The sequence below is a fragment of the Hypanus sabinus genome, chromosome 7 (genome assembly GCF_030144855.1).
Source record: "Hypanus sabinus isolate sHypSab1 chromosome 7, sHypSab1.hap1, whole genome shotgun sequence".
Taxonomy (NCBI): domain Eukaryota; kingdom Metazoa; phylum Chordata; class Chondrichthyes; order Myliobatiformes; family Dasyatidae; genus Hypanus; species Hypanus sabinus.
Genome location: NC_082712.1, coordinates 31,270,136 through 31,294,397, shown reverse-complemented (window position 1 = coordinate 31,294,397; position 24,262 = coordinate 31,270,136). Strand labels below are relative to the sequence as shown.

General features: G+C 42.8%; 1 protein-coding gene across 2 annotated transcripts in view; it reads left to right on the top strand.

The window, feature by feature from the left end:
- The first annotated feature begins 4,639 nt into the window (after positions 1-4,639).
- Positions 4,640-24,262, top strand: part of si:ch211-197n1.2 (EF-hand calcium-binding domain-containing protein 6) — a 68,676-nt gene continuing 49,053 nt past the window's right edge. For both annotated transcript variants that reach the window (XR_009513061.1, XM_059974371.1), the window contains exons 1-6: positions 4,640-5,130; positions 9,040-9,146; positions 11,203-11,303; positions 11,390-11,467; positions 18,998-19,171; positions 20,288-20,425. Coding sequence is in view for 1 of the 2 variants with exons in the window: in XM_059974371.1 (XP_059830354.1) it covers positions 4,806-5,130; positions 9,040-9,146; positions 11,203-11,303; positions 11,390-11,467; positions 18,998-19,171; positions 20,288-20,425 (923 nt within the window). In the remaining variant the exon portion in view is untranslated. The remainder of the gene's footprint in view (positions 5,131-9,039; positions 9,147-11,202; positions 11,304-11,389; positions 11,468-18,997; positions 19,172-20,287; positions 20,426-24,262) is intronic.

The window sequence follows — 24,262 nt, the reverse complement described above, 5'->3', positions numbered from 1 at the left end:
GCTTTAAACTCCATCTGCCAACGTTCAGCCCATTCTTCTAACCGGCATAAATCTCCCTGCAAGCTTTATATATATATACAATATACATCATGAAATGCCTTTTCTTTGCAACCATCCACAAAAAACAGAGGGGTGCCCCAAAGAATGAATGATAGTTAAATGTTAGAACCCCAAGGTCCCCCCAGCTCCCCCTCCCACGTGTAAGCAGCAGCAAGCAACGATCCTCCCCTCCCCCACCAACAAAAAAGTATTGGCGCCCCCCCCCCCCCACTGAGCACTCAAGTGTACAGCAGGGCATCAATAAAGACACAGACTTGCAGTACCCCAAAGACTACTCGTTCACCCAGTAATTCAACATATCACAGGCTCTCTCTCTCCCCAATAAGGGAAAAAGAGGTGTCTCTGTTTCACAGCGAGAGGGGAGACATAACAAACAACTCGCTGATTTACAATGTTGAAAGTCCATTGTGTCGCTTTTTCTGAGCTCTGTGCCAAAAGAACATGGGACCATGGGCACCCAGTTAGCAGCTAGCTCGCTGCTTTCGATCATCTCTCTCTCCACAACACTCTGATTCCCTGCAGAGGCACTGACCATGAGTCCACCCACTTCCAGAGCCATGAAATCCCGGAACGCCAAAGGCGAGTGAATCTTCTAGGCTGTGTCCTTGGTATCTCAAATAACGGCCATTCGTGAGACCCTGAGAGCAGGTCCCATTCCCTCAAAGAACTGAAGTCAGCGTGTAACTCCAGGTCGGATTCTTCAAAAGGGAAAAATATGGATATTAAAGGTAGAAATAGAGCTGTTTCTGAAGATGCAAGCAAAGGAGTTGCTGTTAGGCACCATTGGCACCTTAGGTCCATCCACTGGGCTGGAAAGGGATCTGGGATTAGCCATGATGAAATTGTGGAGCAGAATCCATGGGCTGAATGGCCTAATTCTGCTCCTATGTCTCATGGTCAATGAAGCAAATTCACTGTTTCTATCCTTGGCCTTGCTCAGTTCATAATTCCATGTGCACCCGATACTAGAAGTGAAAGGAAAATACAGGGGGAAAAAGTGCTATAGAGCAAATGGATGATGGTAGTTCCCATTTCAGTTTGTTAACTATCTTTGTTCAGAGTTTTAACTTGTAATCAAATTGAGCAGGTCACTGCAAGCTCTGCTGTTGAATACAATGCATTATAATGCACTGGTGTAAAGTGACACAATTATTATGTGCAATTAGTGGCCAGGCATCAGGAGTGTTTACTGCTGAATTCAAGCTAAATCTGGAGTCATGGAACCAACCACCAAACAACAAACACAACTATAGGTATTGTGTTTTCATAAGACTGAACTTCCAAAATATTTGTTACAATGCAGAGATGACTGTGACAACTTACCTGAAGACCTCTGGTTTTTGCAATGTACATTGGTATAACCTATGTTTTTTTTTTATCTGCCCTTCATGAATATCTCTTATCGGATGGATCCATTTCAAATAATTTTAATTAAAACATGTTACATTCTTAGGAGAACCTCTGCATGTCTCTCCTTGGCTCCTGGTCTTCGGGCTTTGATTTCTGCATCTCTCCTCTAAAAAAGATGAATGATGAGCATCACATGACCATCAGAAATGGGAAAAAGATTAAATCATTCTGTCCAACATTTTAATACTGGAAGTCAAACTTGGCTGTTAGTGCCAAATGGGGTGGCTGGTGTATCTCTGAAACTGCTGAATTCCTGGAAGAACAAAGACCATCCAGTGAGTGGCAGTTCTGTGGGCAAGGTGCCTCGTTAATGAAAGGTCAGGCAAGAATGGCCAGCCTAGTTCAAGCCGACAGGAAGGTGACAGTAACTCAAATAACACACATAAAATGCTGGCGGAACTCAGCAGGCCGGGCAGCATTTACGGAAAAGAGTAAACAGGCGATGTTGTGGGCCAAGACCCTTCATCAGGAAGGAAGCAGCAACTCAGAAGAAAACACACGTTACAACAGTGGTGTGCTGATGAGCAGTCGTGAATGCACAACACGTCAAACACTGAAGTGGATGAGCTACAGCAGCAGAAAACCACAAACATGCACCAGTAGCATATTTATTAGTTTCAGGAGACACCTAATAAAGTGGCCACTGAGTGTACAAGAATAAAGATTTCATTTAACAGCACTCCCAATGTATATTATACTCTTCTTGCGTCATGGCGTGTACCGACAGCAACTGAAGCCAGGTGCAGAGGAATGATAGACTCCAATGTAGAGACAGAAATAAAAGCTCATACACACATAACATCAGTGGTTCAACTGAGCAACACTGTCAGACAAATCATTCTCAGAACAAAGACCCCATGATAAGTGCTAACCAGGAGACCGCTTTAAATAATCGTGATATGTGGAAAACCTGTGCCAGTCAAAGTAAACTTGACAAGATAAAGCTGAAAACTCAAGGGCTTAATGACTGTAGTTAAGATAACAATTAACAAATACAGGTTCTCTAGAAACCTCAGAGCCCAATGTTCTATGGCTTGCTGCACAGGCCGGCAGGGCCCATGAAATCTTGAAAATGAACCCCAAAATCTTTTAAGTCCATATTAATACTTTTAGAAATTTGTAGACCAGTTTTACATCTCCTTGCTCCTGCTTTATATGTCTGTTCTCTGTGTCCGAGCAATAAGTATCAGTGTTGTTCTTCCTTCCAGAATGGACCTATCTCCATATTGGATTTAATTCATTATTTAACTATCCATACTGCAAGCTGGTTTAAGTACTTTTGTGTTTCTTGTACTAATGGATATTCCTCTAATTAATATCAGTTACTCAAGTTAACACAATACCTTATTAGTACACATTGTTGATATATGTGGCAAAGAGTAGACCCTGTGTGACATTTTGTGCCTTTCTATGAAAACTCCCTCAACCTTCAGTTTCAGCTTTCTCATAAAACCATAGAGGGATATAGCATAGAAACAAACTTCTTAGTTCATATATTTGATGCCTAGAGTCAATCATCCATTAACATTAATCCTATATTAATCCCATTCTTGTTCTCCCCACAGCCTCACCTACTCTCCCCAGTTTCGACACTCATAGACGGGTACAATTTACAGCAGCCGACTAACCACCCACTTGCAGGTCTTTGGGTTGTGAGAGGAACTGGTTCACCAAGAGGACCCTCACGTAGTCACAGAGAGAACATGCAGATTCCACACAGATAGCTGCTAACTGAAACAGGACTCTGCCACTGTGAGGTGGGAAGTCTGTGAACTGCACCATTGTGTAACGCCTGTTTGTTTTGCTTCCACCTTTTAATCCATTCTGCTACATGATTTCTGCTTGAACATTTTGACTTTTGATATGAGTCTCTTAAGTGATATTTTATTGTAAATATTCTGGTAGTCACTGTATATCACAACTATCACAATACCCATATGCACTATACATTACCATTTTGGATGTCCAAGTTACCTGTACTGCATCTCTACATCTATTTTTAACCTAAACATTGCCCCATTGCTCAATTCCCTTGACCATGTTTATCTTTCAATTTGAATATTAGAATTGCATTACTGTTTGCAAGTTTTCCAGCATTAATTCTTTTGAACTGTCATATGTTGGTTCAGAGGACCCCTTGTGTGTCACAAGCAATTGTGTGCATCTACTTTTATTTCTAGCTCCTATAAATAGCTATCGGTATAATCGGTCTGGGCCCTGGCTTCTTCATGTTTGAACCTGTTGATGTTATTTCCTTTCTTTACATCTGAACTGTTGTGGTAACCTATTGACTTCTTGGACCTTTGCAACTACCGCTCCTGATTATTAACCTTGTTTCTTTCCAGCAGGTGTACTTGGTGCCAGAATTGCGTAAGTCCACCATTCCCTTTAGTTTCAGCTGTGAAATGTCAAAATTCAAAGTAAATTTACTGTCAAAGTGCATATATGCCACCATATACTACCCTGAAATTCATTTTCTTGAGGACATTCACAGTAAATACAAAGAAACACTATAGAAACAATGAAAATGCACACAACAAATATGGTCTAACAACCAAGTACAAAAGACAAGCTGTGCAAATATTAATACATAAATAAATAAATAGATAGATAAAAAAGGATAAATAAGTAAGTAAATAAATAAATAGATAAATAAATAAATAGATAGATAGATAGATAGATAGATAGATAGATAGATAGATATATCAATAACGTACGTTGCAGAGTCCTTAAAAATGAGTCTATAGGTTGTGGAATCAGTTCAGTGTTGAGGTGAGTATAGTTATCCCATCTGGTTCAAGAGCGTTGTGGTTGAGGGGTTCTGTTCCTGAACCTGGTGGTGTGGGACTTGAGGCTCCTGTACTTCCTTCCCGATTGTTGTCTGTTTTCCAGCATTGTTAACATGCCTGTCCCATCCAGGTTAGTATTTGCTTCACCTGCTTGTCAAGTTACAGCTAGTTTTATGTATTCGCGAACCCCGATCATGTTTGGTAGGCATTACAAGTCAAAATAAGGCGCGCAAACAGAGGCGCTGGTTGCATGTCGTGCTGCAATGTTGCCTCTTATTTTGTTTATAGTTCATTATTGCCGTTTCTCTGTGCTGGCACCGTCTGGGTGGCGCTCCCTGCTGCTTTCTGAAAGCATATCCAATTTAGTGAAAAGGATTTGGGCTTACTGGGTTGCCTGTGGCAACGGTTTCTTGTTAGTCCGGCTCCACAGCTCTTCAGTTGCCAACGCTATGAAAAGTTGATGCTGTCTTGTTGAACTTCTCTCTATGCTTTAGCTTTAATATTTTTGGTCCTTAATTGCCATTTTTTTTTCCGCTCTTATTGAGGATGTCAATAATGGGAGGATTGACCCGACCTCCCAGCCACACTTCACTCCGGCTGCAGCACATCCCGCACCCGCTGTCCCGCCTCGGGGATCCGGACACGATCACGGTGCGGGGCTTCTCGCGGGCCGGCGACAGGCCAGCGGCCGAGCTGCCTCTCATGTGGGAGCGGCCGGCAGCCAGCGCACGGAGCTGCGGCAGGGAGCTGAGGGAGAGGGAGACCGAAGCGAAACAAACTTGCCGCGGGCCGGCAGCTCTGCAGCACATCCCCGAGGGGGTGCAGGTGTCATTCGGCACGGACCCTGACAGACCGCGGCTGCCCATCTTCGGTGAGTCGGTCCCACGGCGTAGCCCGAGCGGGACATGTGGGGAGAGACTGGGCGGCGGGATTGGGGGTGGGGGCAGGAGGGAGAAAAAATCCGACACGATGAGAGGTGCTGAATCCTGGCGAAATTCGTGTCCGGCGGACAGGTTGAGAGGGAGGGAGACTCCGGGGAATACAGCTGTTCGCGAGGGGAGGCACGGGCACAGGACTGAGAACACAAGGATGCTGGAAATCTGGAGAAACGCACACAAAACGCTGGATAACTCAGCGGGTCGGGCAGCGCCCGGGGGACGGGGACGTCGACTGTTCATTAACCTCCAGAGATGCGGCCGAGCGCTTCCCGCGTTTTGTGTTGGTGGCTCGATATTCGGAAGCGGAGGAGTAGACTGATCGACGGGGAAAGACGTTGAAACCTTTAATATTTTAATGAAAGCTGGGGAGATGTGCGTTGACGTGGATGGTTGATCCACGATGAAGATAGTGACTCACTGGTTTAGCTGGTGATTATACCGGCGTGAGGAAGACTCGGCGGCACCAGGGGGAAGAAAGAGTAGGAGACGAGGGTAGTTGATACACAAACACCAATGAGATGGTACCCTGACACAGGGGATAATACCAAGGGAGCTATACCAACCGAAGTCCTATATAGCCATACAGAGAGAAGCAAAACTGACTCTTAAAGGGTTCAAAACTGACATTGAGAGGTGAGGTGTACTGACACAGAGGAAGGCGCTTAAACAGGTAAGGATGTCTTTGTGGGAGACTTACATTAGTGACTGATTATCCTCTGAGGGTCAACAGGGTTAATTAAATGGGCAATCTTGGATCATTAGAAACCAGAAAACTCGAACGAAAAATCAAACCTGTGGCTAAATATGGCTTTTTAACTGGGTGGGGGGGGGGCAATGGGAAACGGCAGACGGAAAATCCCTGATCTATTATAACTGGTGGTGTCACTTCTTTTTCAAATTCTGCCTTAATCCAACAGGTTACTCAGAATAAAATAAACAACGGAATAAAAATATCTTTTATTTGCATTCACCTCTTGTGTATTTTCACATTGTAAAATTGACTTATTTATGTTGTTGTGCTGTCTCTACAAACATAAAACCTAATCAGTCTGTTTAATTAAACAAAAGCTCTCTAAATGTGATTCAGTGATTCTCTCATGACTACCGAACTTGCTGTTCAGTCTGTTATTACAGTCACACAGTGTTCCACTGGAACTACTCAGCTGGAGGATTCTATCAGATCTCTGCCATCATTTCAGTGACTTTTATTCATTAGACAAAAAAAAAGACCCTTTACACTTCACAGGATCATTACCATTAAAGAAAAAACAGCCCCAGAAATGAGATATTTGGGGTGAACAAAAGCTTGCCAGAGAGGTATGTTTTATGAAGCATTTGACCAGAGGAGAGATAGACTGAGGAAGCAGAGTTTAAGATAAGAATATCAAAACCTAGACCCAGGACCCTGACAATCCCAATGGTGAAATGATTAAAATCAGTGTAAAAGGACAAATTTGGATGATAACAGAGACGTATTGTTGTATCACTAAAGGAGGTTACTGAGACAGAGGTGTAGGGAGATTTGGGATGATGAGAATTATAAAGCAAACTCTGTTCTGAGGAAGTAACAGTGAATTGTCAATCTGACCACTTTCTGATGGACCCTGCACACGATCACCTTTTCCACTTTCATTGCTTTGCCCAATCCCACCTCTTCCTCAGCTGATGAACTGCTGACACTCTTATCTGTCATTATTTTCCCTAGACCTGGAGTCATAGAGTTATACAGCTTGAAAATGGGCCCTTCAGCCCATCTGGTCCATACCAACCAAGATTCTTAGTTAGCCCCTTTTACTTAACTTTGGCTCGCGTCCCTCCAAAACTGTCCTATCCATGCAACCATCCAATTGACCTTCCTCCAGCATTTCCACTGGCTGCTCATTTCATGGACATGGGTGAATGAAATGCCTCTCTGGAGTTCCTATTAAATATCCCCCCTCTCACATTAAACATATGCCCTCTAGTTCTTGATTCTCCACCCGTGGGATAAAACTTCATTCTCCCTGTGGCAAACAATCTGCTGGAGGAAGTCAGCAGGTTGAGTAACATCTGTGGGAGGAAAGGAACTCTGATTTTTCAAAGGTTTCCCATTGAAACCCTGCACCAGGACTGTTGCACTCACCCCACTTGACTGTGCATATACTGTACACAGCTGGTATCCTCCCTTGTTTTACCCACTGTAAAGCTGAGCAAACATAGCTGCTGGGGTCTCAACTCCCAACCAGACCAGTTTACTTCAAATCTCTCCACTTGCTGACCTGTACACATTCCCAGATCAAGCTCCATATTTAACTTACTCATCAATCTTATACTTTCCTTCATTGATAATTTTTTAATCCTTAAACAAAAATTTAAAGTACAGCTTTTGAGAGCAGGAGGACGTGGACAGGCTGACTAGCAGGGCATATGTGTAATGCATTAAATTTGGGGTGTACAGCAAAGAATATGTAATAAATAGGAAGATATTAAATGGTGTAGAGGAGGGGATCCAACCTTTTTACTAAGCCATGGAGCCCTTGCATTAATTGATGGGTCCATGGAGCCCAGGTTGGGAACCCCTGAGGGACAAAGAAACAGTAAAACTATAGACTCTCAAAGAAATGTCATTGCCCTGCTCAATTCACTCACTTGCTTGTTTGGGAACCCATAGGATTGAAATGTTCTTGTCATTTTCAGACAGCAGTTCAAAGTTCAAAGTAAATTTATTATCCAACTACATGTATGTGACCATATACAACCCCGTGATTCGTTTTCCTGCAGGCACACTCAATTAATCCAATAACCATAACATAATCAATGAAAGACCTCACCAAATGGACACACAACCAATGTGCAAAAGACAACAAATAGAAAATACAGAAAGAAAATAAATCAATCAATAAATAAATAATAAATATCAAGAACATGAGATGAAGAGTCCTTGAAAGTGAGTCCACAGGTTGTGGGAACATTTCAGTGATAACCCCTTTGGTTCAAGAGCCTGATGGTTGAGGGGTAACAACTACTCCTGAACCTGGTGTTGTGAGTCCTAAGGTTCCTGTATCTTCTTACTGCTGGCAGCAGAGAGAAGAGAGCATGTCCTGGGTGATTGGGTCCCTGATGATGGATGCTGTTTTCCTGCAATAACACTCCGTGTAGGTGTACTGAGTGGTGGGGAGGGCTTTACCAGTGATAGACTGGGCTGTATCCACTACCTTTTGTAGGACTTTCCATTTGAGAGCATTGGTATTTTCATACCAGACTCTCACGCAGCCAGTCAATATACTTTCCACCACACATCTGTAGAAGCTTGTCGAAGTTTTGGATGTCATGCTGAACCCTTACATACTCCCAAGGAAGTTGAGCTCATGTTGTGCTTTCATCTTACATGCTGTGCCAAAGACAAGTCCTCTGAAATAATAATACTGAGGAATTAAAAGTTACTGACCCTCTCCATCTCTGATCCCCTGCTGAGAACTGGCTCATGCACCTCTGATTTCCTCCTCCTGAAGCTCCTTGGTTATGCTGACATTGAGTGAGAGGTTGTTATTATGGCACCTCTAGACCAGATTTTCAATCTTCATCCTATATGCTGATTTGTCACCACTTTTGATGTGGCCTATGACAGCAGTGTTGGCTTTAGTATTGTTCTGTATCAAGAGCAAAGTGTCAGATATGGAGGACCCCTTTTACACCATTAATATCAATACAATGAGATCATGTCGGGTAGGTAAATAATAATGAATGCACCAAGAAACCCTAAAATCTATAGAATTTGATTTCTATCTGGAAACATATTGTTGTATTATTATGGTAGTTCATATAAATGAACACACACATTAATCTATAACTTATTGGAACAGGTCAACGTACAGACCTTGAAAGCCGTACGGAGAGCAGAATGAGCAAGTGTAGCAGGATTAGTAATACATCCCGCCCTGGGACTCAGCTCAGGATTGAGATTGATGAGGTATGTACAAGAATGTAGCTAACTTTTACAACATCACAGTCGTATATTTGGACTGTATCAGTCTGATAATACCTTGATTTAAGGTTCTTTGAAATTACTCTGTCCACACTAACACCCAAAGTGTCATTTTAATGATATAAAGATTTGCCAGAATCTTCACATCAATAGTTGGATAGATATTCAAAATCAAATCCAATCTTTCCCCAGTACTTGGAGGCATTGGTCATAATTCTTAAGTTTTGGAAACTGAATGTCTGGGATATTTCCAATATATTCCTGTTGTGAATATGACTAAAATGCAATGGCAAGAAGGAAATTTGTCCAGCTCTTGGATGCTCTCACCTTGACAATCCCTGCTAACATTCATGGACAGTATTAAAAACATAGACTTTGCCGGTTCTTGGGTCTCCTGAATTAGAAATGTGGCCGATTGGGTGAAGCCTCCCAGAGAAGTTTTTGTGTTCACAGTTATCAGTGGTACATAGATATGCCACTTTGCAATTTGATACATAGCTCTATAGACTACAGTTTATCCAGGTAATTTTTAGATGTGATGGTGTGTTTCTGTTTTCAAAGTCCTTTCACGCAGTGATTTCCAGATCTCCACCACTCTTTAAATGAAAACCAAAATTCCTCTCTTCTCTTCTACCTTTTCCATCTATGATGTTAAGCCTCATCCAGATTGTTATGGACATCTCCCCTTCTCAACACTTCTCACTTCTGTGACTCTCTCACGTTGTCTCTGCTCTAAAGAAAACAAATTCAGCATAACCAATCACTTTTTCTTTTTCAGTATATTACCTCACACTATTTTTGGATTGAATAACATTTCCCACCTTGTCATTACCAAATACAATAATGATAAATTTATACAAAATATTAGATTGATCACAATCAGAATATTCAAGATATCAAAGAAGGGGATCAGTTTTGACGTAAAATTTAATGTATTAGTGATATGGGAGGGCATACGGAAGTTAATTTTGTTGTTTTGAAAATGAGATTGGATCACTTACTGCCTAACTGCACTTGTGTACCAACTTCTGCCTATTTGAATAAGATCTTAAGAAGATAGGGCAAAATGTCCATTTGGTCAGGTGCCAGTTTTTCATCAGCATTTTAGGGTCTTAACAGTGCACTCAAAGCAATTTTGAGTTTGAATTTGGGTGAGAGGTCAGGAAAGCCAGTTAGCATCATTTTATAGCTTGCTCCTATTTGTGAGTAAAGCTAATGCAATGTCTGTGCTCCAGCAACATACGTCATGTTCTTTGGAGCAGTACCTGTGGTGTGGAGATAATCAAGAACTGCAAGAATACAATCCTAAAAATTCATGAGGAGTAGAAATCTTCAGGAATCTAGTGACATGGAGACTTGATGGTTCTTTTTCTCATTTGTTTCTTCACTGACTTATTCTCCTGGTCTAAACAAAAGAGCAAAACTTGCACTAAAGTTCTTGTCACCGTTGAAACTAAATAATTGTAAATGAGGACGTTACTTTATTTAGTTTAAACTACAAATGATTATGTTGTGTTGGAGTCTAATAAAATCTGAAAGAGTTACTATAGCAACACCCTGGTTTTATGTAGGCTGGGACATTATAGAGGTTTTATGGCAGTTGTAACCTCCTTCACAAACATACAATTCCTGAATCACAGTAACTGGCTCAGAAAGGGCAGGCCTGTGTGCTTTCAATGTGAGATGTTTACCATCAGCCAACTTTGCTTTAAAAGAATTCTGTTTCTGAGTTGTGCAGAGACCATTAAGATCAGCAAACATGTAACCAAAAGAATATGGAGGAAATAGAAACTCCAAGGGAAACTGAAAGTTGTTTATGTGACCTGCACATTATGACCATTAGAATATAAGGGAAGTATTAGACCATTTGGTCTTTGAACATTCACCACCTTTCAAATAGGTCATAGGTGCACAGTACATCCGTGTACCTTAGCTCCCCATCTCTTGCTGACCCTGATGTAGCTGAAATATAACACAGTTTAATCCTACTCTACAGAGCCTGTACACGGGGCTTTTCTCAGACATTGCCCTTTTTTTCCAGCTGGAGCATCAGTTGCGTGAAAAAATAATATCTAGCGGCTACTTCGCTGTCAAACAGCTTTTCAAATCTAATGATCCTGAGGGAAGAGAGCAGCTTAACAGGTAAACATATTATTGATCATCCTACGAGAAGACAGTGCTAACAAGTTATAATTGCATTAATTAATATATCGCATTCATTTTCCAAGGGAAGTTCTACTTATGGTACTGTCAAAATTTCTGGGACGATTTATCTCTCCAAGACAGTTCCACCAACTTCTTTTGCGGTGAGTAATATGAAAAGTGATTTCTCTTGATTGAAAGCCTCTGTTTTATGTTTTCAACAAAACTAGAGTGCTGATGAGTTTTTATTTGAATTACTTTTACCTGCAATAGTGTCGGTGTGAGTAGTGGTTTTCAAATGCAAAAGTGTATTGAGAAAGAAAGGGTTTATTTCTTGAGTGGGCTTGCCCATTGGTTCTCAGTCCACTGTAACTGTTACAGATGGAGAGAGGAATCCAGTGAGAATTTCTAAAGGGGTCGTAGGGGTTAGTCAACAATTTTTAAAATAATGACAAAAATCCTAGAAAAATAACCCTACAGGAGAAACTCAGAAAAACTCAAGACCTGCAGTGCTTTAGCAACCCTTCTTTAAAATGTACCCTTTGCTGTTTGTTCTGTACTGTGTAGATAAAAAGCCTGGTAAAGATTGCAGTTAAGTTTAGAATAACATTGCTGCTTGACAGCAAGACAAATCCAAACATTAGAAACAAAGAATTGAGTAGCGTTAATCGAATATGGATATGGAAAGTTAATTTAAAATACAATACACAACTAGAAGGAGTATAAAATTATACAACTATTTAGAACATAAGACACAGGGGATATTAGGCCATTTGGCTCATCAAGTCTGCTATGCTATTCCATTGTCACTGATTTATTTTCTCTCTGAACCCCATTCTCCTGTCTTCTCCCTGTAACCTTTGACACACTTATTAATCAAGAGCCTGTCAACCTCCGCTTTAAATATACCCAATAACTTGGCCTCCCACAGCTGTCTGCGGCAATGAAATCCACAGATTCACCACCCTCTGGCTAAAGGAATTCCTCCTCATCTCTGTATAAAGGGCCATCCTTCTGAGGCTGTATCCTCTGGTCCTACACTCACCACCTCACCCGACTATAGGAAACATCCTCTCCAAGTCCACTCTGTCAAAACCTTTTAATATTTGATAGGTTTTATTGAAATTCCCCTCATTCTTCTAAGCTCCAGTGAGTACCGGCCCAAAGCCATCAAATGCTCCTCATGCATTAACCCTTTCATTCCCGGTATCATTTTCGTGAGCCTTTGAGCAGCGGCCACTTAGAGAGATCAGAAGCCTGAGAAGATGTAGTTCACTCAGGTTCATCAATTGATTAGAAAAGGCAGCAACTTGTGGCAGTTTGGAGCTTTGAGCAGCAGCCAATTAGCACTCATGGTTGTTTGGCAAGAACAAATTAAAGTAAGGTGGGGCAAACAGAGCGGCCATCATTGGAGTGGACAGAGTTAGAGTGGAGATTTTGAAGCTTTACCTCTTTGAGGCTTCTGTGAGGAGAAGGCAGAAAAATGCTGTAGGTAGTAGCATTTTTTTTCTCCCTCACAGTTTATAGTTTATCCTTCTCTATATCTGCTCAGTTAGGAACAGTAGCGATCTCAGACAAGATAATGGAATGTTCCTCTTGCGGGATGTGGGAAGGCAGGGAGACGTCCAGTATCCCTGACAGCTACAACCACAAGACATGTATCCAGCAGCAGCTTCCAACACACTGCATCAAGGAGATGGAGCTGGAAGTGGCTGAATTCTGGATCATTCAGGAGGCTGAGGGGGTGATAGATAGGACATATAGAGAAGTAGTCACACCTATGGTGCAGGGCACAAGGAACTGGGTGACAGTCAGGAAAGGGAAAGGGGTTAAACAGTCAGTGCAACATACCCATGTGGCCATCCCCCTCAACAACACTTTGGATACTGTTGGGAGGGGGGCAGGGATGACCTAGCAGAGGAAAGTCACAGTGGTCTGACTCAATCACTCTGGCACTGAGTCTGGCTCTGCAACTCAGGATGGAAGTGGGGGGGGTGGGGGTTGAGGAGAAGAGGCGAGTGTGGTGATAGGGGCTTCGTTAGTTAGGGACACAGAAAGAAGGTTCTGTGGATGAGAACAAGATTTCCAGATGGTATGTTGCCTCCTGGGTGCTGGGGTCCGGGACATCTCAGAGTGAGTCCTCAGCATTTTTAAATGGGAGGGTGACCAGCCAGAGATTGTGGTCTATGTAGGTACTAATGACATGGATAGGAAGTGTGCTGAGGTTCTGCAAAGTGAGATCAGTGAGTTAGGTGCTAAGTTAAAGGGCACGATCTCCAGTGTTGTGATCTCAAGATTGCTACCCATGCCACATACTAGTGAGGCCAGAAGTAGGAAGGTTATACAGTTTAACATATGGCTAAGGAGATGATGCAGGAGGAAGGATGTAAGATTTTTAGATGGGTTCTCTGCCACAGAAGGTGGGACTTGTGTAGAAGAGACAGTTTGCACCTGAACTGGAGGGGGAATGACATCCTAGTGGGAAGGTTTGTTAATGCTACACGGTGGGGTTTAAACTAGAGTTGTAGGGAGATGGGAACCAGAGTGCCAGAGAGGTTGTGGAGACAAATGTTGTTAAGACCTTAGACAAAGTCAGGAACCAAAAGGTTGAGCATATGTGACTAGTGTCCTGAGCTGCTATATTTCAAGTATCGTAGGAAAGGAAGATGAGCTGAGGGCATGGAATTATGATATTGTAGCCATTAGTGAGACTTGGTTGCAGGAGGGGCAGGACTGGCAGCTCAGTATTCTGGGGTTCTGTTGTTTTAGACGTGACTGAGTGGGAGGGATTAGAGGAAGGTTGGTGTTACTAGTCAAGGAAAATGTCATGGTGATGCTCAGTCAGGACAGACTGGAGAACTTGTCTAGGGAAATGTTATGGGTGGACCTGAGAAAGAAGAAAAGTATGACCATGTTAATGGAGTTATATTACAGACCAGATAACGGTCCAAGGGATTTAAAGGAACAAATTTGCAGAGAGATTGGAGACTGTTGCAGGTTGTTATAGTAGGTGCTTTTAACTTTCCACATACTGACTGGGACTGTAAAAGGACTAGATGGGATAGAGTTTATCAAACGTGTTCAGGAAAGTTTCTTTAATCCGTATGTAGAAGTCCCAATGAGAGAGTGTGTAATACTTGATCTCCAATTAGGGAATGAGACAGGGCACAACACCGAAGTATAGGTAGGTGAGGACTTTGCACCTAGTGATCATAATGCCATTAATTTCAAAGCAAATATGCAAAAAGGTAGGTCTGGTATATGGGTTGAAATTCTAAATTGGAGAAAGGACAATTTTGATGGTATTAGAAAGGATCTGGCAAGTGTGGATTGGGACAGGCTGTTTTCTGACGAAAGTGTACTTGGTAAGTGGGAGGCCTTCGATAGTGAAATTTTGAAAGTACAAAGCCTGTATGAGCCTGTTAGAATAAAGGTAAGGATAACAAGTGTAGGAACCTTAGTTTTCAAGAGATATTGAGACCCTGGTTAAGAAAAAAAAGGAGGTGCGTAACAAGTATAGGCAGATAAGAAAAAATGAGGTACTTCAGGAGCATAAGAATCGCAAGAGAACACTTAAGAAAGTAATCATGAAGGCTGAAAGAAAGCATGAGGTTGCCCTAGCAGACAAGGTGAAGGAGAATCCTATTGGATTCCACAGATATGTTAAGAGCAAAAGGATTGCAAGGGAGTGTGAGGTTTTGCACTTTGGTAGGACCAAGCAGGGTAGGTCTTACACAGTGTACGTTAGGGCACTGGAGAGTGTGGTTGAACAAAGGGATCTGGGAGTACAGGTCCATAATTCATTGAAAGTGGTTTCACTGTCGTTAGCATCATAAAGAAAGCTTTTGGCACATTGGCTTTCATAAATCAAAGGACTGAGCACAGGAGATGGGGTGTTATGTTGAAGTTGTATAAGTTATTGGTGAGGTCTAATTTGGAGTATAGTGTGCAATTTTGACCACCTATCTACAGGAATGATGTAATAAGGTTGGAAGAGTACAGAGAAAATTTACAGGGATGTTGCTGGGTCTGGAGGACCTGAGTTATAAGGGAAGATTGAATAGCCAGGACTCTGTTCCTTGGAGTGTAGACAAATGAGAGAAGATTTGATAGAGGTATACAAAAATATGAGGGGTATAGATAGGGTATAGCAAGCAGCCTTTTTCCACTGAGTTTGGGTGGGACTACAACCAGAAGTCATGGGGTAAGGGTGAAAAGTTTAAGAGGAACATGGGGGGAAGCTTCTTCACTCAGAAGGTCATGAGAGTATGGACTGAGCTGGCAACACAAATGGTGCATGCGAGCTCAACTTCAATGTTTAAGAGAGAGTTGGATTGGTACGTAGGTGGCAGGGATATGGAAGGCTGTGGTCCCATGCAGGTCTGTGGCAGGAGGCAGTTTCAATATTTCAGCATGAACTAGGTGAGCCAAAGGGCCTGTCTCTGAGCTGTCCTTCCCCTGGACCCACTCCAATGCCAGTTCATCCTTTCTTAGATAAGGGGCCCAAACCCGCTTATAATACTCCGTGCTCTCTGACCAATGCCTTATAAAGCCTCAGCATTCTGAGAGGTCCAGCATAGGTCCTATACATCACCAAGTCATTTCAATTTAAGTAATGTCAATCAGTAAAGCATTAAGTGTCATTCCAGTACAGAGTGCAATTTGGATACCAGTTTGTTTATCATATGGCTAGTGAAGCACAGATAGAGTAAAGAATTTACATAATGGTGTAGAATGGATAATACATCTGGTGCTGTTTATGCATGCCAATAAGAAAAAATACATAGTTTTTACAAAATATTGATATGTATTTGTTCAGTATTATTGCCATCATAAAAGTTATGGTTTATAAGCAGAGGGCCATTTTACTTCTAACCTCATCTTGGTTACCCCTCGCTTTTCTAAGAAATTCTCATTGCTTTTTGTTTGCACCCACCCTTTCGCCTTTCTGTTTGAGCCTTAAACTTCCCAGTATCGCGCTCTCTTTTGAAGAGCACAGAAGAGTAAGAAGGAAGGATAGACTGCCTGACCCCTCGAGCCTATCTGGCCATTCATTGCTGCTCTATTCCATGCCTTCTGTGCCATTTCCACATTCAATGGGCTGACCTTTCAACCGTGACCCTTACAGCACCAGCGGCTGGAAGATCAGGGTTCAATTCCTGCCGCTGTCTGTAAGGAGTTTGTATGTTTTCTCCAAGACTGCAGTTGTCCTCTGTCCTCTCCAGATGCTGCAGTTTTGCCCCCACGTTTCAATATAGAACATAGAATAGTACAGCACAGTACGGGTCCCTTGGCCCACAATGTTGTTCCGACCTTTAAACCCTGCCTCCTATATATCCCCCCACCTTAAATTCCTCCATATACCTGTCTAGTAGTCTCTTAAATTTCACTAGTGTATCTGCCTCCACCAGTGGCTCAGGCAGTGCATTCCGCGCACCAACCACTCTCTGAGTAAAAAATACTTACCTCTAATATCCCCCTTGAACTTCCCACCCCTTACCTTAAATCCATGTCCTCTTGTATTGAGCAGTGGTGCCCTGGGGAAGAGGCATTGGCTGTCCACTCTATCTATTCCTCTTAATATCTTGTATACCTCTATCATGTCTCCTCTCATCCTCCTCCTCTCCAGAGTAAAGCCTTAGCTCCCATAATTTCTGATCATAATGCATACTCTCTAAACCAGGCAGCATCCTGGTAAATCTCCTCTGTACCCTTTCCAGTGCTTCCACATCCTCCCTATAATGAGACCAGAACTGGACACAGTACTCCAGGTACTCAATGATGTACTTGTCAGGGTTAATAAGTTGTGAGTACGCTCTGCTGGCACCAGAAGTGCAACATCACTTTTTGGCTGCCCCCAGCATATCCTTGAAATGCGTTGGCTGTTGACACAAAAGATGCATTTCACTGTATCTTTCGATGTACATGTGACAAATAAAGCTAATCTTTTAATCTCACTTTCACCACAGCTTCACCAGAATTCCTGTTCAAGTACAGCACCTTTCTAATTCCTTTCTGAGATTTACTAGTGAATTTACTTCTATTATCTTTTCTGGCAGAATTTTTTGATAACAACAAGTTACATAAAAGTAAAGATCCCCCCCTCTGAATGTTGATCAGAAATTCTTGTCCATTGCCATGTCAGCTCTGAGTAAAAACGATTCAACTTCCACAGTCAAATCCCCAGTTAAGGACGTATAGGAGCAGTGGAAGGATTAGTGGAGAAACGCACCTTCAGACAGCTTATAGAGATAGGACACATGAGAAAGTAGTTCTTGTAAACTTGCTAGAAGGATGCCAATGTCTGTGAAACCATATCAAACGCGATGAGGCCACACTCAGGTTGGAGGAGAAACACCTTAAGTTCTGTCTGGGTAGCACCCAACCTGATGGTATGAACATTGATTTCTTGAACTTCCGGTAATGCCCCCCTCCTTCACCATTCCCCATCCCCTTTTCCCTCTCTCACCTTATCTCCATGCCTGCCCATTGCCTCCCTCTGGTGCTCCTGACCCCTTTTCTTTCTTTCATGGCCTTCTGTCCTCTCCTGTTAGATTCCCCCTTCTCCAATCCTGTATCTCTTTCACCAATCAACTTCCCAGCTCTTTACTTTACCATACCCCGCCCCCAGTTTCACCTACCACCTTGTGTTTCTCCCTCCCCTCCCCTACTCTCTCACTCTTGACTCCTCATCTTTTTTTCTCCAGTCCTGATGAAGGGTCTCGACCCAAAACGTCGACTGTACTCTCTTCCATAGATGCTGTCTGGCCTGCTGAGTTCCTCCAGCATTTTGTGTGTGCTGCTTGGATTTCCAGCATCTGCAGATTTCCTCCTGTTTGTGAAACAGAAGGGAATCACTGCCTTAATGAAGAGGAGAGAAATAAGCAAAGATTAAGACTGGGAAAATGAAGTAGGTCAGTAGGAAAAAACATGGATTTGAAAGATTGGGTGTAATCCAAGTTGGTACAATCTTACATTGATTCTGTAATCTTTATTATTCCATAGATTTATTAAGAATGCCTGCAAGAAAATGAATCTCAGTGTTGTGTATGGTGATAAATTTTCTTTGAACTTTTGAACAATAAGCCTTACAGAAAAGATATAAGTAAGATTGAAATTTACTTAGGTGTTGCTGGGCCTTGAAGGCCTGAGTTACGGGGAAAAGTTTCACAAGCTAGGACTTCATTCCCTGGAGCGTAGAAGAGTGAGGGGAGATTTGATGGAGGTAAACAAAATTCTGAGGGGTATCAACAGGGTAAATGTAAGTAGGCTTTTCCAATTGAGGTTGGGTGAGACTAGCACTAGAGGTCATGGGTTAAGGATGAAAGGTGAATTATTTAAGGGGAACATGAGGGGGAACTTCTTCACTCAGAGGATGGTGAGAGTGTGGAACGAGCTGCCAGTAGAAATGGTGGATGCAAATTCAATTTCAATATTTAAGAAAACTTTGGATAGGTGCAAGGATGGGAGGAATATGCAGGGCAATGGTGTAGATGCAAATCAATGGGACTAGGCACTGACTAGATGGGCTGAATGGCCTGTTTCTATGCTGTAGTGCTCAATGAATCTCTGACTGTAAATGTAAACGATGCATTTACAATAGACCATAAAGATGAAATGCAGCTGTTTTCTTGAGACAGAGATGGACAGGAACACAGCAGTTCATTTTTCCTTCTAACTTTTGTTATATCCAGGTTCAAACTGAATGAAAAGGCGATTATTAAATGTGATGAATTTTATGCAGCTGCCAAGGACCCGGTCCCCACAGGAGCCACCTCATGGCTCGATCCAATAAGTCGACCTAGCGATAAGGTTCTGATGACTGCATCACAGGTGCACTCTCAGCTGAAGGAGAAAATAAGACAGAGGTAGGCCTCATGACAGGTCATCCATCTGCTCAAAGGAACTTAAAAAATATCTCATCTGTGATTTTACTTTCATTACATTCACAAAATGATGCACTTATTTAGTGATTTTTATGACCTTAAGATGTCCCGAAGTGGTTCAAAGCCAAAGTCCACACATGACTGGTTCGGAGAATTCAGGCTAAAAGTGGATGACAGAGATGAGGAGAGACGTATGTTGGTCAAAAATAGATAACCTTCCCCTTACCCTGGGGGCCTTGTATCAGACACATTAAAGATACTCAGTGCACTGCACCTTTTGGTGTTTCAATAAATGATTACTGCATGTCATAAATCAGTAGTCAACTCACAAGTATATCTCTTATATAACACACAAATTTAGCCAGTTGAAGTGTTCCAGTTTAAATAATCTCCATCTGTAAATTCACTGAGTAAAAGCTGGAGTCCCCAGACTGCACAGGCTGACTGCTGGTTTTCTGGGTGAAGATAGTCTATACTGAGTACATTTCCTACTTGATACAGCTCCCCTGTATGGATCCCCTTTGTGCCAGTTGGAGCTGATTTGTACTTTGTAACAGTTTCATGTAAATAGGTCTTGCTGCTTGTTTAAGGCCACAGTGACAAGCAATGAATATTATCCATTGCTCACACCCTGCCCCCTACTAACACCGAGTGAGTGGAGAATGCTGGGAGATCTTATAGAGGCATACATAATTATGAGGGGTATAGACAGGGTGAATGTAAGCAGCCCTTTTTCCCCTCAGTTTCGGTGAGACCAGAACTAGAGGTCATACTGTAGCTTTAGGGTGAAAGGTGAAATACTGAAGGGGAATCTGAGGGTGAACTTCCTCACTCAGAGGGCTGTGCATGTGTGGAACAAGCTCCCAGTGGAATTAATAGATACATTTAAGAAATGTTTGGATAGGTACATGGATAAGAGAGGGATAGTGGATATGGTCTGGGTGCAGGTATATGGAACTAGGCAGAAGACCAGGGAAGCACAAACTAGATGGGCCTAATGGCCTTTTTTGTGCTCTCTGACTGGTATTGATGGGGATGTGGAGTCATATGATTTCTGTTGGTTCTGAGAGTTTCTGTTTATAATCCCCTGTCTTCTAGGATTTTGGATCTGACTGAAATTCTGCCTCAGAAGAACACCGAAGGACCTATTAGGATCATTGTTCACGAGTTCCGGAACATGTTGAAGCAGCTAGGATTTCACATGGAAGATGAAGAATTTGAAAAGTTGTGGAGGAGGTAGGAATGGCAAAGTCATATGGTCCATCCCGTCTCTTTGAAGTTTAGAATACATATTACCATTGTGGAAATAGCAAACAAGGGCTTAATTCTATTGACACAACACACACAAAATGCTGGTGGAACACAGCAGTCCAGGCAGCATCTATAAGGAAAAGCACTGTCGACGTTTCGGTCCGAGACCCTTCGTCATTTCGTGTGTGTTGTTTGAATTTCCAGCATCTGCAGATTTCCTAGTGTTTGCTCTTAATTCTATTATTCAGCTTTCCTTTACTACTGCAATCAAATAGTTTAATTTAATTAAAAGACAGAATCAGGTTTCCAATTGCACTGATTATTCATATATCTTTGGGGATTAGCTAAATGCAAGACCCTTAGATCATTGTTCTGAAGACAAATATTTGCCAACAAGCATGCTACAATAATCAAAACTCAAAGAAGTATTCTGTTTTTCATTCAATTCTACTGTTTCTCTGATCTTTTTGTGTCTACAGAGGAGAATCAGAGGAGCTACTTGGCTAATTTTACGCTCACAGATTGTAAGAATTTCTCAGGACCTCCACTTCCCATAAGCAGAATGAAAAAAAATCACAAAGAGCCAACACTAATGTTCCTAACTTTCACTCCCATTGATGATCAGTACAGGATCCATTTGAACAATGCGTACCAGGGTCAATGAATTCTTACGACATGAATCTAACCGCGCCAGTTTCAGGAGTTTAGACCCTGTAATGCTCCGGAATATGGATAGCTGATGTGTCCCCTTTGAAGATTCAGGACTGTCCCGCTAATTGGCAAACATGTTTTGGGCACCAGGAATTGAATATTTAAAGAGTACACAAACAGAGCCTCAGTGCTCAGTTCTAAGCCCTGCTCGTGATATTGCCCAACATTTATTTTGTGCTCAGTTCTTGATCCAGTTTGATACTGTGTCTTGATCTTTGCTTCGGGTACTCCAGCATTTGGGTGCAAACCATCCTCATCAAGGACTCTTGTCACAGTACAATTGAGTCAGTATGGACCCAATGGGGTATCAGAGTCTTTTGCCTGCTGTGGCCAGCCACAGCAAGATTTCCAGACAGAGCCTGGAAATAAGTGACTCCAGGTAGCATTTTGTCAACTTCCACAAGGGGGCATCTAGAGTTGCTTGGTAAAGCCAGTTGATGTTGACCCGGGATCTTGCTACGGCTTCCTCATTCAATGCTCATTAGTGTTTGAACTCCAGTCATCCTGGTTCCCTTCGGGGCACAGAAAGGTGCCCTTCATTATCTCTCTTCTAACTGGAAGAGCACTAGCCTGGGTCACCGCACATTAGGAATACCATTAGTTTCTGTATCATTGAGTCTCCTCAAAAACCTCTGACACTCTTGGCTATCCCAGAATAAACCTTCCATGAAATGGAAGGGAGGATCATTTTATGGTCCAGAAATTGCAAGAAGGTATGTTTTCGGCTTGGCTTTTTGACCTGTTACGAGCCCCATAACTGGGTTACTTACCAGCAAAGATAGAGGCGTCCGTTGGAGTCCAATGATACTATTTTTAACAGTATTTATTAGCAAAAATACACAAAAATAATATCTATGCAAATATGCAGATAATATACGTCATCAATACTAAACCTAAAAGTGCGGGTATAATAATAATCAATAAGAAACAAGCTCTATCGTTGTCTAGGGGATGATGAATTGTCCGATGGAAATATAAAGTTCGCTTCAGTTCACACCGGCTGCCGTCGTTTGTTTGCCGCTGTGTTGCAATTGTTGGAGAGAGAGAGATATAAGAATGGGAACAGTTACCGCTAAGTGTTTTGCCAACCTTCCTTTATGATTTCGATCCGTCGGTGTCTCGTTGTTGTGGCTGTTCAAGTGTGACCTCTCCGTTAGCTAAACCGTTCTTCCGTGATGAGCCCGCCACCCAGGCAAGAGAGGACACACAAGAGCTCTCACCGGCTTCACTATAAAACGCTGTCACTGGATTTCTAGCATTTCTCCTGGTGTGTCTAAGGGGTGTTCCCCAGACCACTCTTTTATCCTTACTCACGGGGTCTCAGATGTCAATCAGGTTGGGATGATGCAATCCCTCAACCAGACCACTCTGGTTGTCCCCTGAGGGGTTTCAATGAATAGTACAGTACTCAATACACAATTCCTTCTTCAAGAGACAATAGCAGTAATCAGTGGTTCCATTCTGCTTTTTGTTAGGAGACATTCCAAACCTTGTGTATTCTGCGTTGTCTATAACAACTGCTTTTGCTGTGATCCTGCGTCTCCCTCTCTCATTATTGACATGATGTGTACCTCTCTCATTTCCTGGGTCTCAGACCCGAAATAATAGCGATCCTGCGATTCTCAAAAAGGCGGGGGCGACTTTGCACCCTTCGGCCCCCCAGAGTTGCTCCACATTCGTAACAGACCCCCCAGTCTCTCTCAAGACCAGCGGCCGACGAGGGGGCAGACTTCTGTTCGAGTAACCTGCAGCCTTCAGGAAACACAGTCCTGCCTTCAAGGGCAGACAAGCCAGCTCCAGCCAACAAGTCCATGTGAGTCATGACCCTGTCCAGTCAGAGGTGTGCTAGAACTAGATCTCCAGTTCAGTAGCAAGCCAAGGAGAAGTCCAAGCACTCTGGAACTCCAGCAGTTAGGCTAAAGGGCTGGTTGCCAGGTCTCACCTAAGGGGAAGCCTCCAAGATGGCGACCTTTAGAGCCTAGTCCCGGGAGCACGAGGACAATTTGCTGCACCTCGCTGCTGATGTTTGAGCATACGAAGGAAGATTTGGATTGTGATTTGGCCTGTTTTCACTAAAGACTCTTATGAACCTTTGGAGGAGATTCTGCTGAATTACCCTTAAGGAGCCTCAGGAGTAACCTCAGAGGAAGGTTCAGGGTTAATTGCAGCACCCCATCTGTTAGAAATCCCTCCCATCTCCAAGGACTTGACTCTTCCACCGCACCCACCCTACGACTGTGCTAAAGATGTACTGCCTGATACTTGTCCTCCACAGGGCTGACTATATACGCTCTCAGGCTTGGAGAGAAGCACTATAGAAGAGTATATAAAGGAGGCTCTTGCTCTGGAATTCATTCATCCCTCCACCTCTCCAGCCATTGCTGGCTTCTTCTGCGTACAGAAAATGGACGGGAACCTGCAGCCATGCATTGATTACAGAGGGCTGAATCGCATAACAGTCAAGAGTCGTTAATCTCTTCCACTCATGAACACAGCCTTCGAGATTCTCCAAGGGGCAAGAGCATTCTCAAGCTGGTCTTGCAGAGTATGTTAAATCTCATTCGCATGAAGGAGGGTGACAAGTGGAAGGTGGCATTCAACACACCAACAGGGCACAATGAGTACCTCGTCATGACCTTCAGCCTTGTGAATATGCTGCAGTTTTCCAGGCCTTTATAAACGGCATGCTCCAGGATGCTCTCCATAAGTACATCTTCATCATCAGAGATATCCTGAAGAGGCTTCCTGATCATGGACCTAACGGCAAGCTGTAGAAATCTGAATTTCGCATAACCACCATTCTATTTTTGGGTTTCAACGTCTCTATTGGCAGTGTCAAGATGGACCCTAGTAAGTCACAGGCAGTCCGAGATTGGCCACAACCCTCCAGTGTGAAACAAATCCAACGATCACTGGGATTTGCCAACTTTTACCAAAAGGTCATCAGAAACTTCAACTCTGTGGCTGTCATGGCCCAGTCCGTGAAGTCCGCATTCCGGTTCACAGTCCAATCCATCGTTCCTTATTCTAGGTTTTCCGGTTGTCCCTTGTTCTGTTGGGTGCTCTAATTGAGGCACCTGATTCTCATTTTGGGCTGGACTGTTCCCTTCC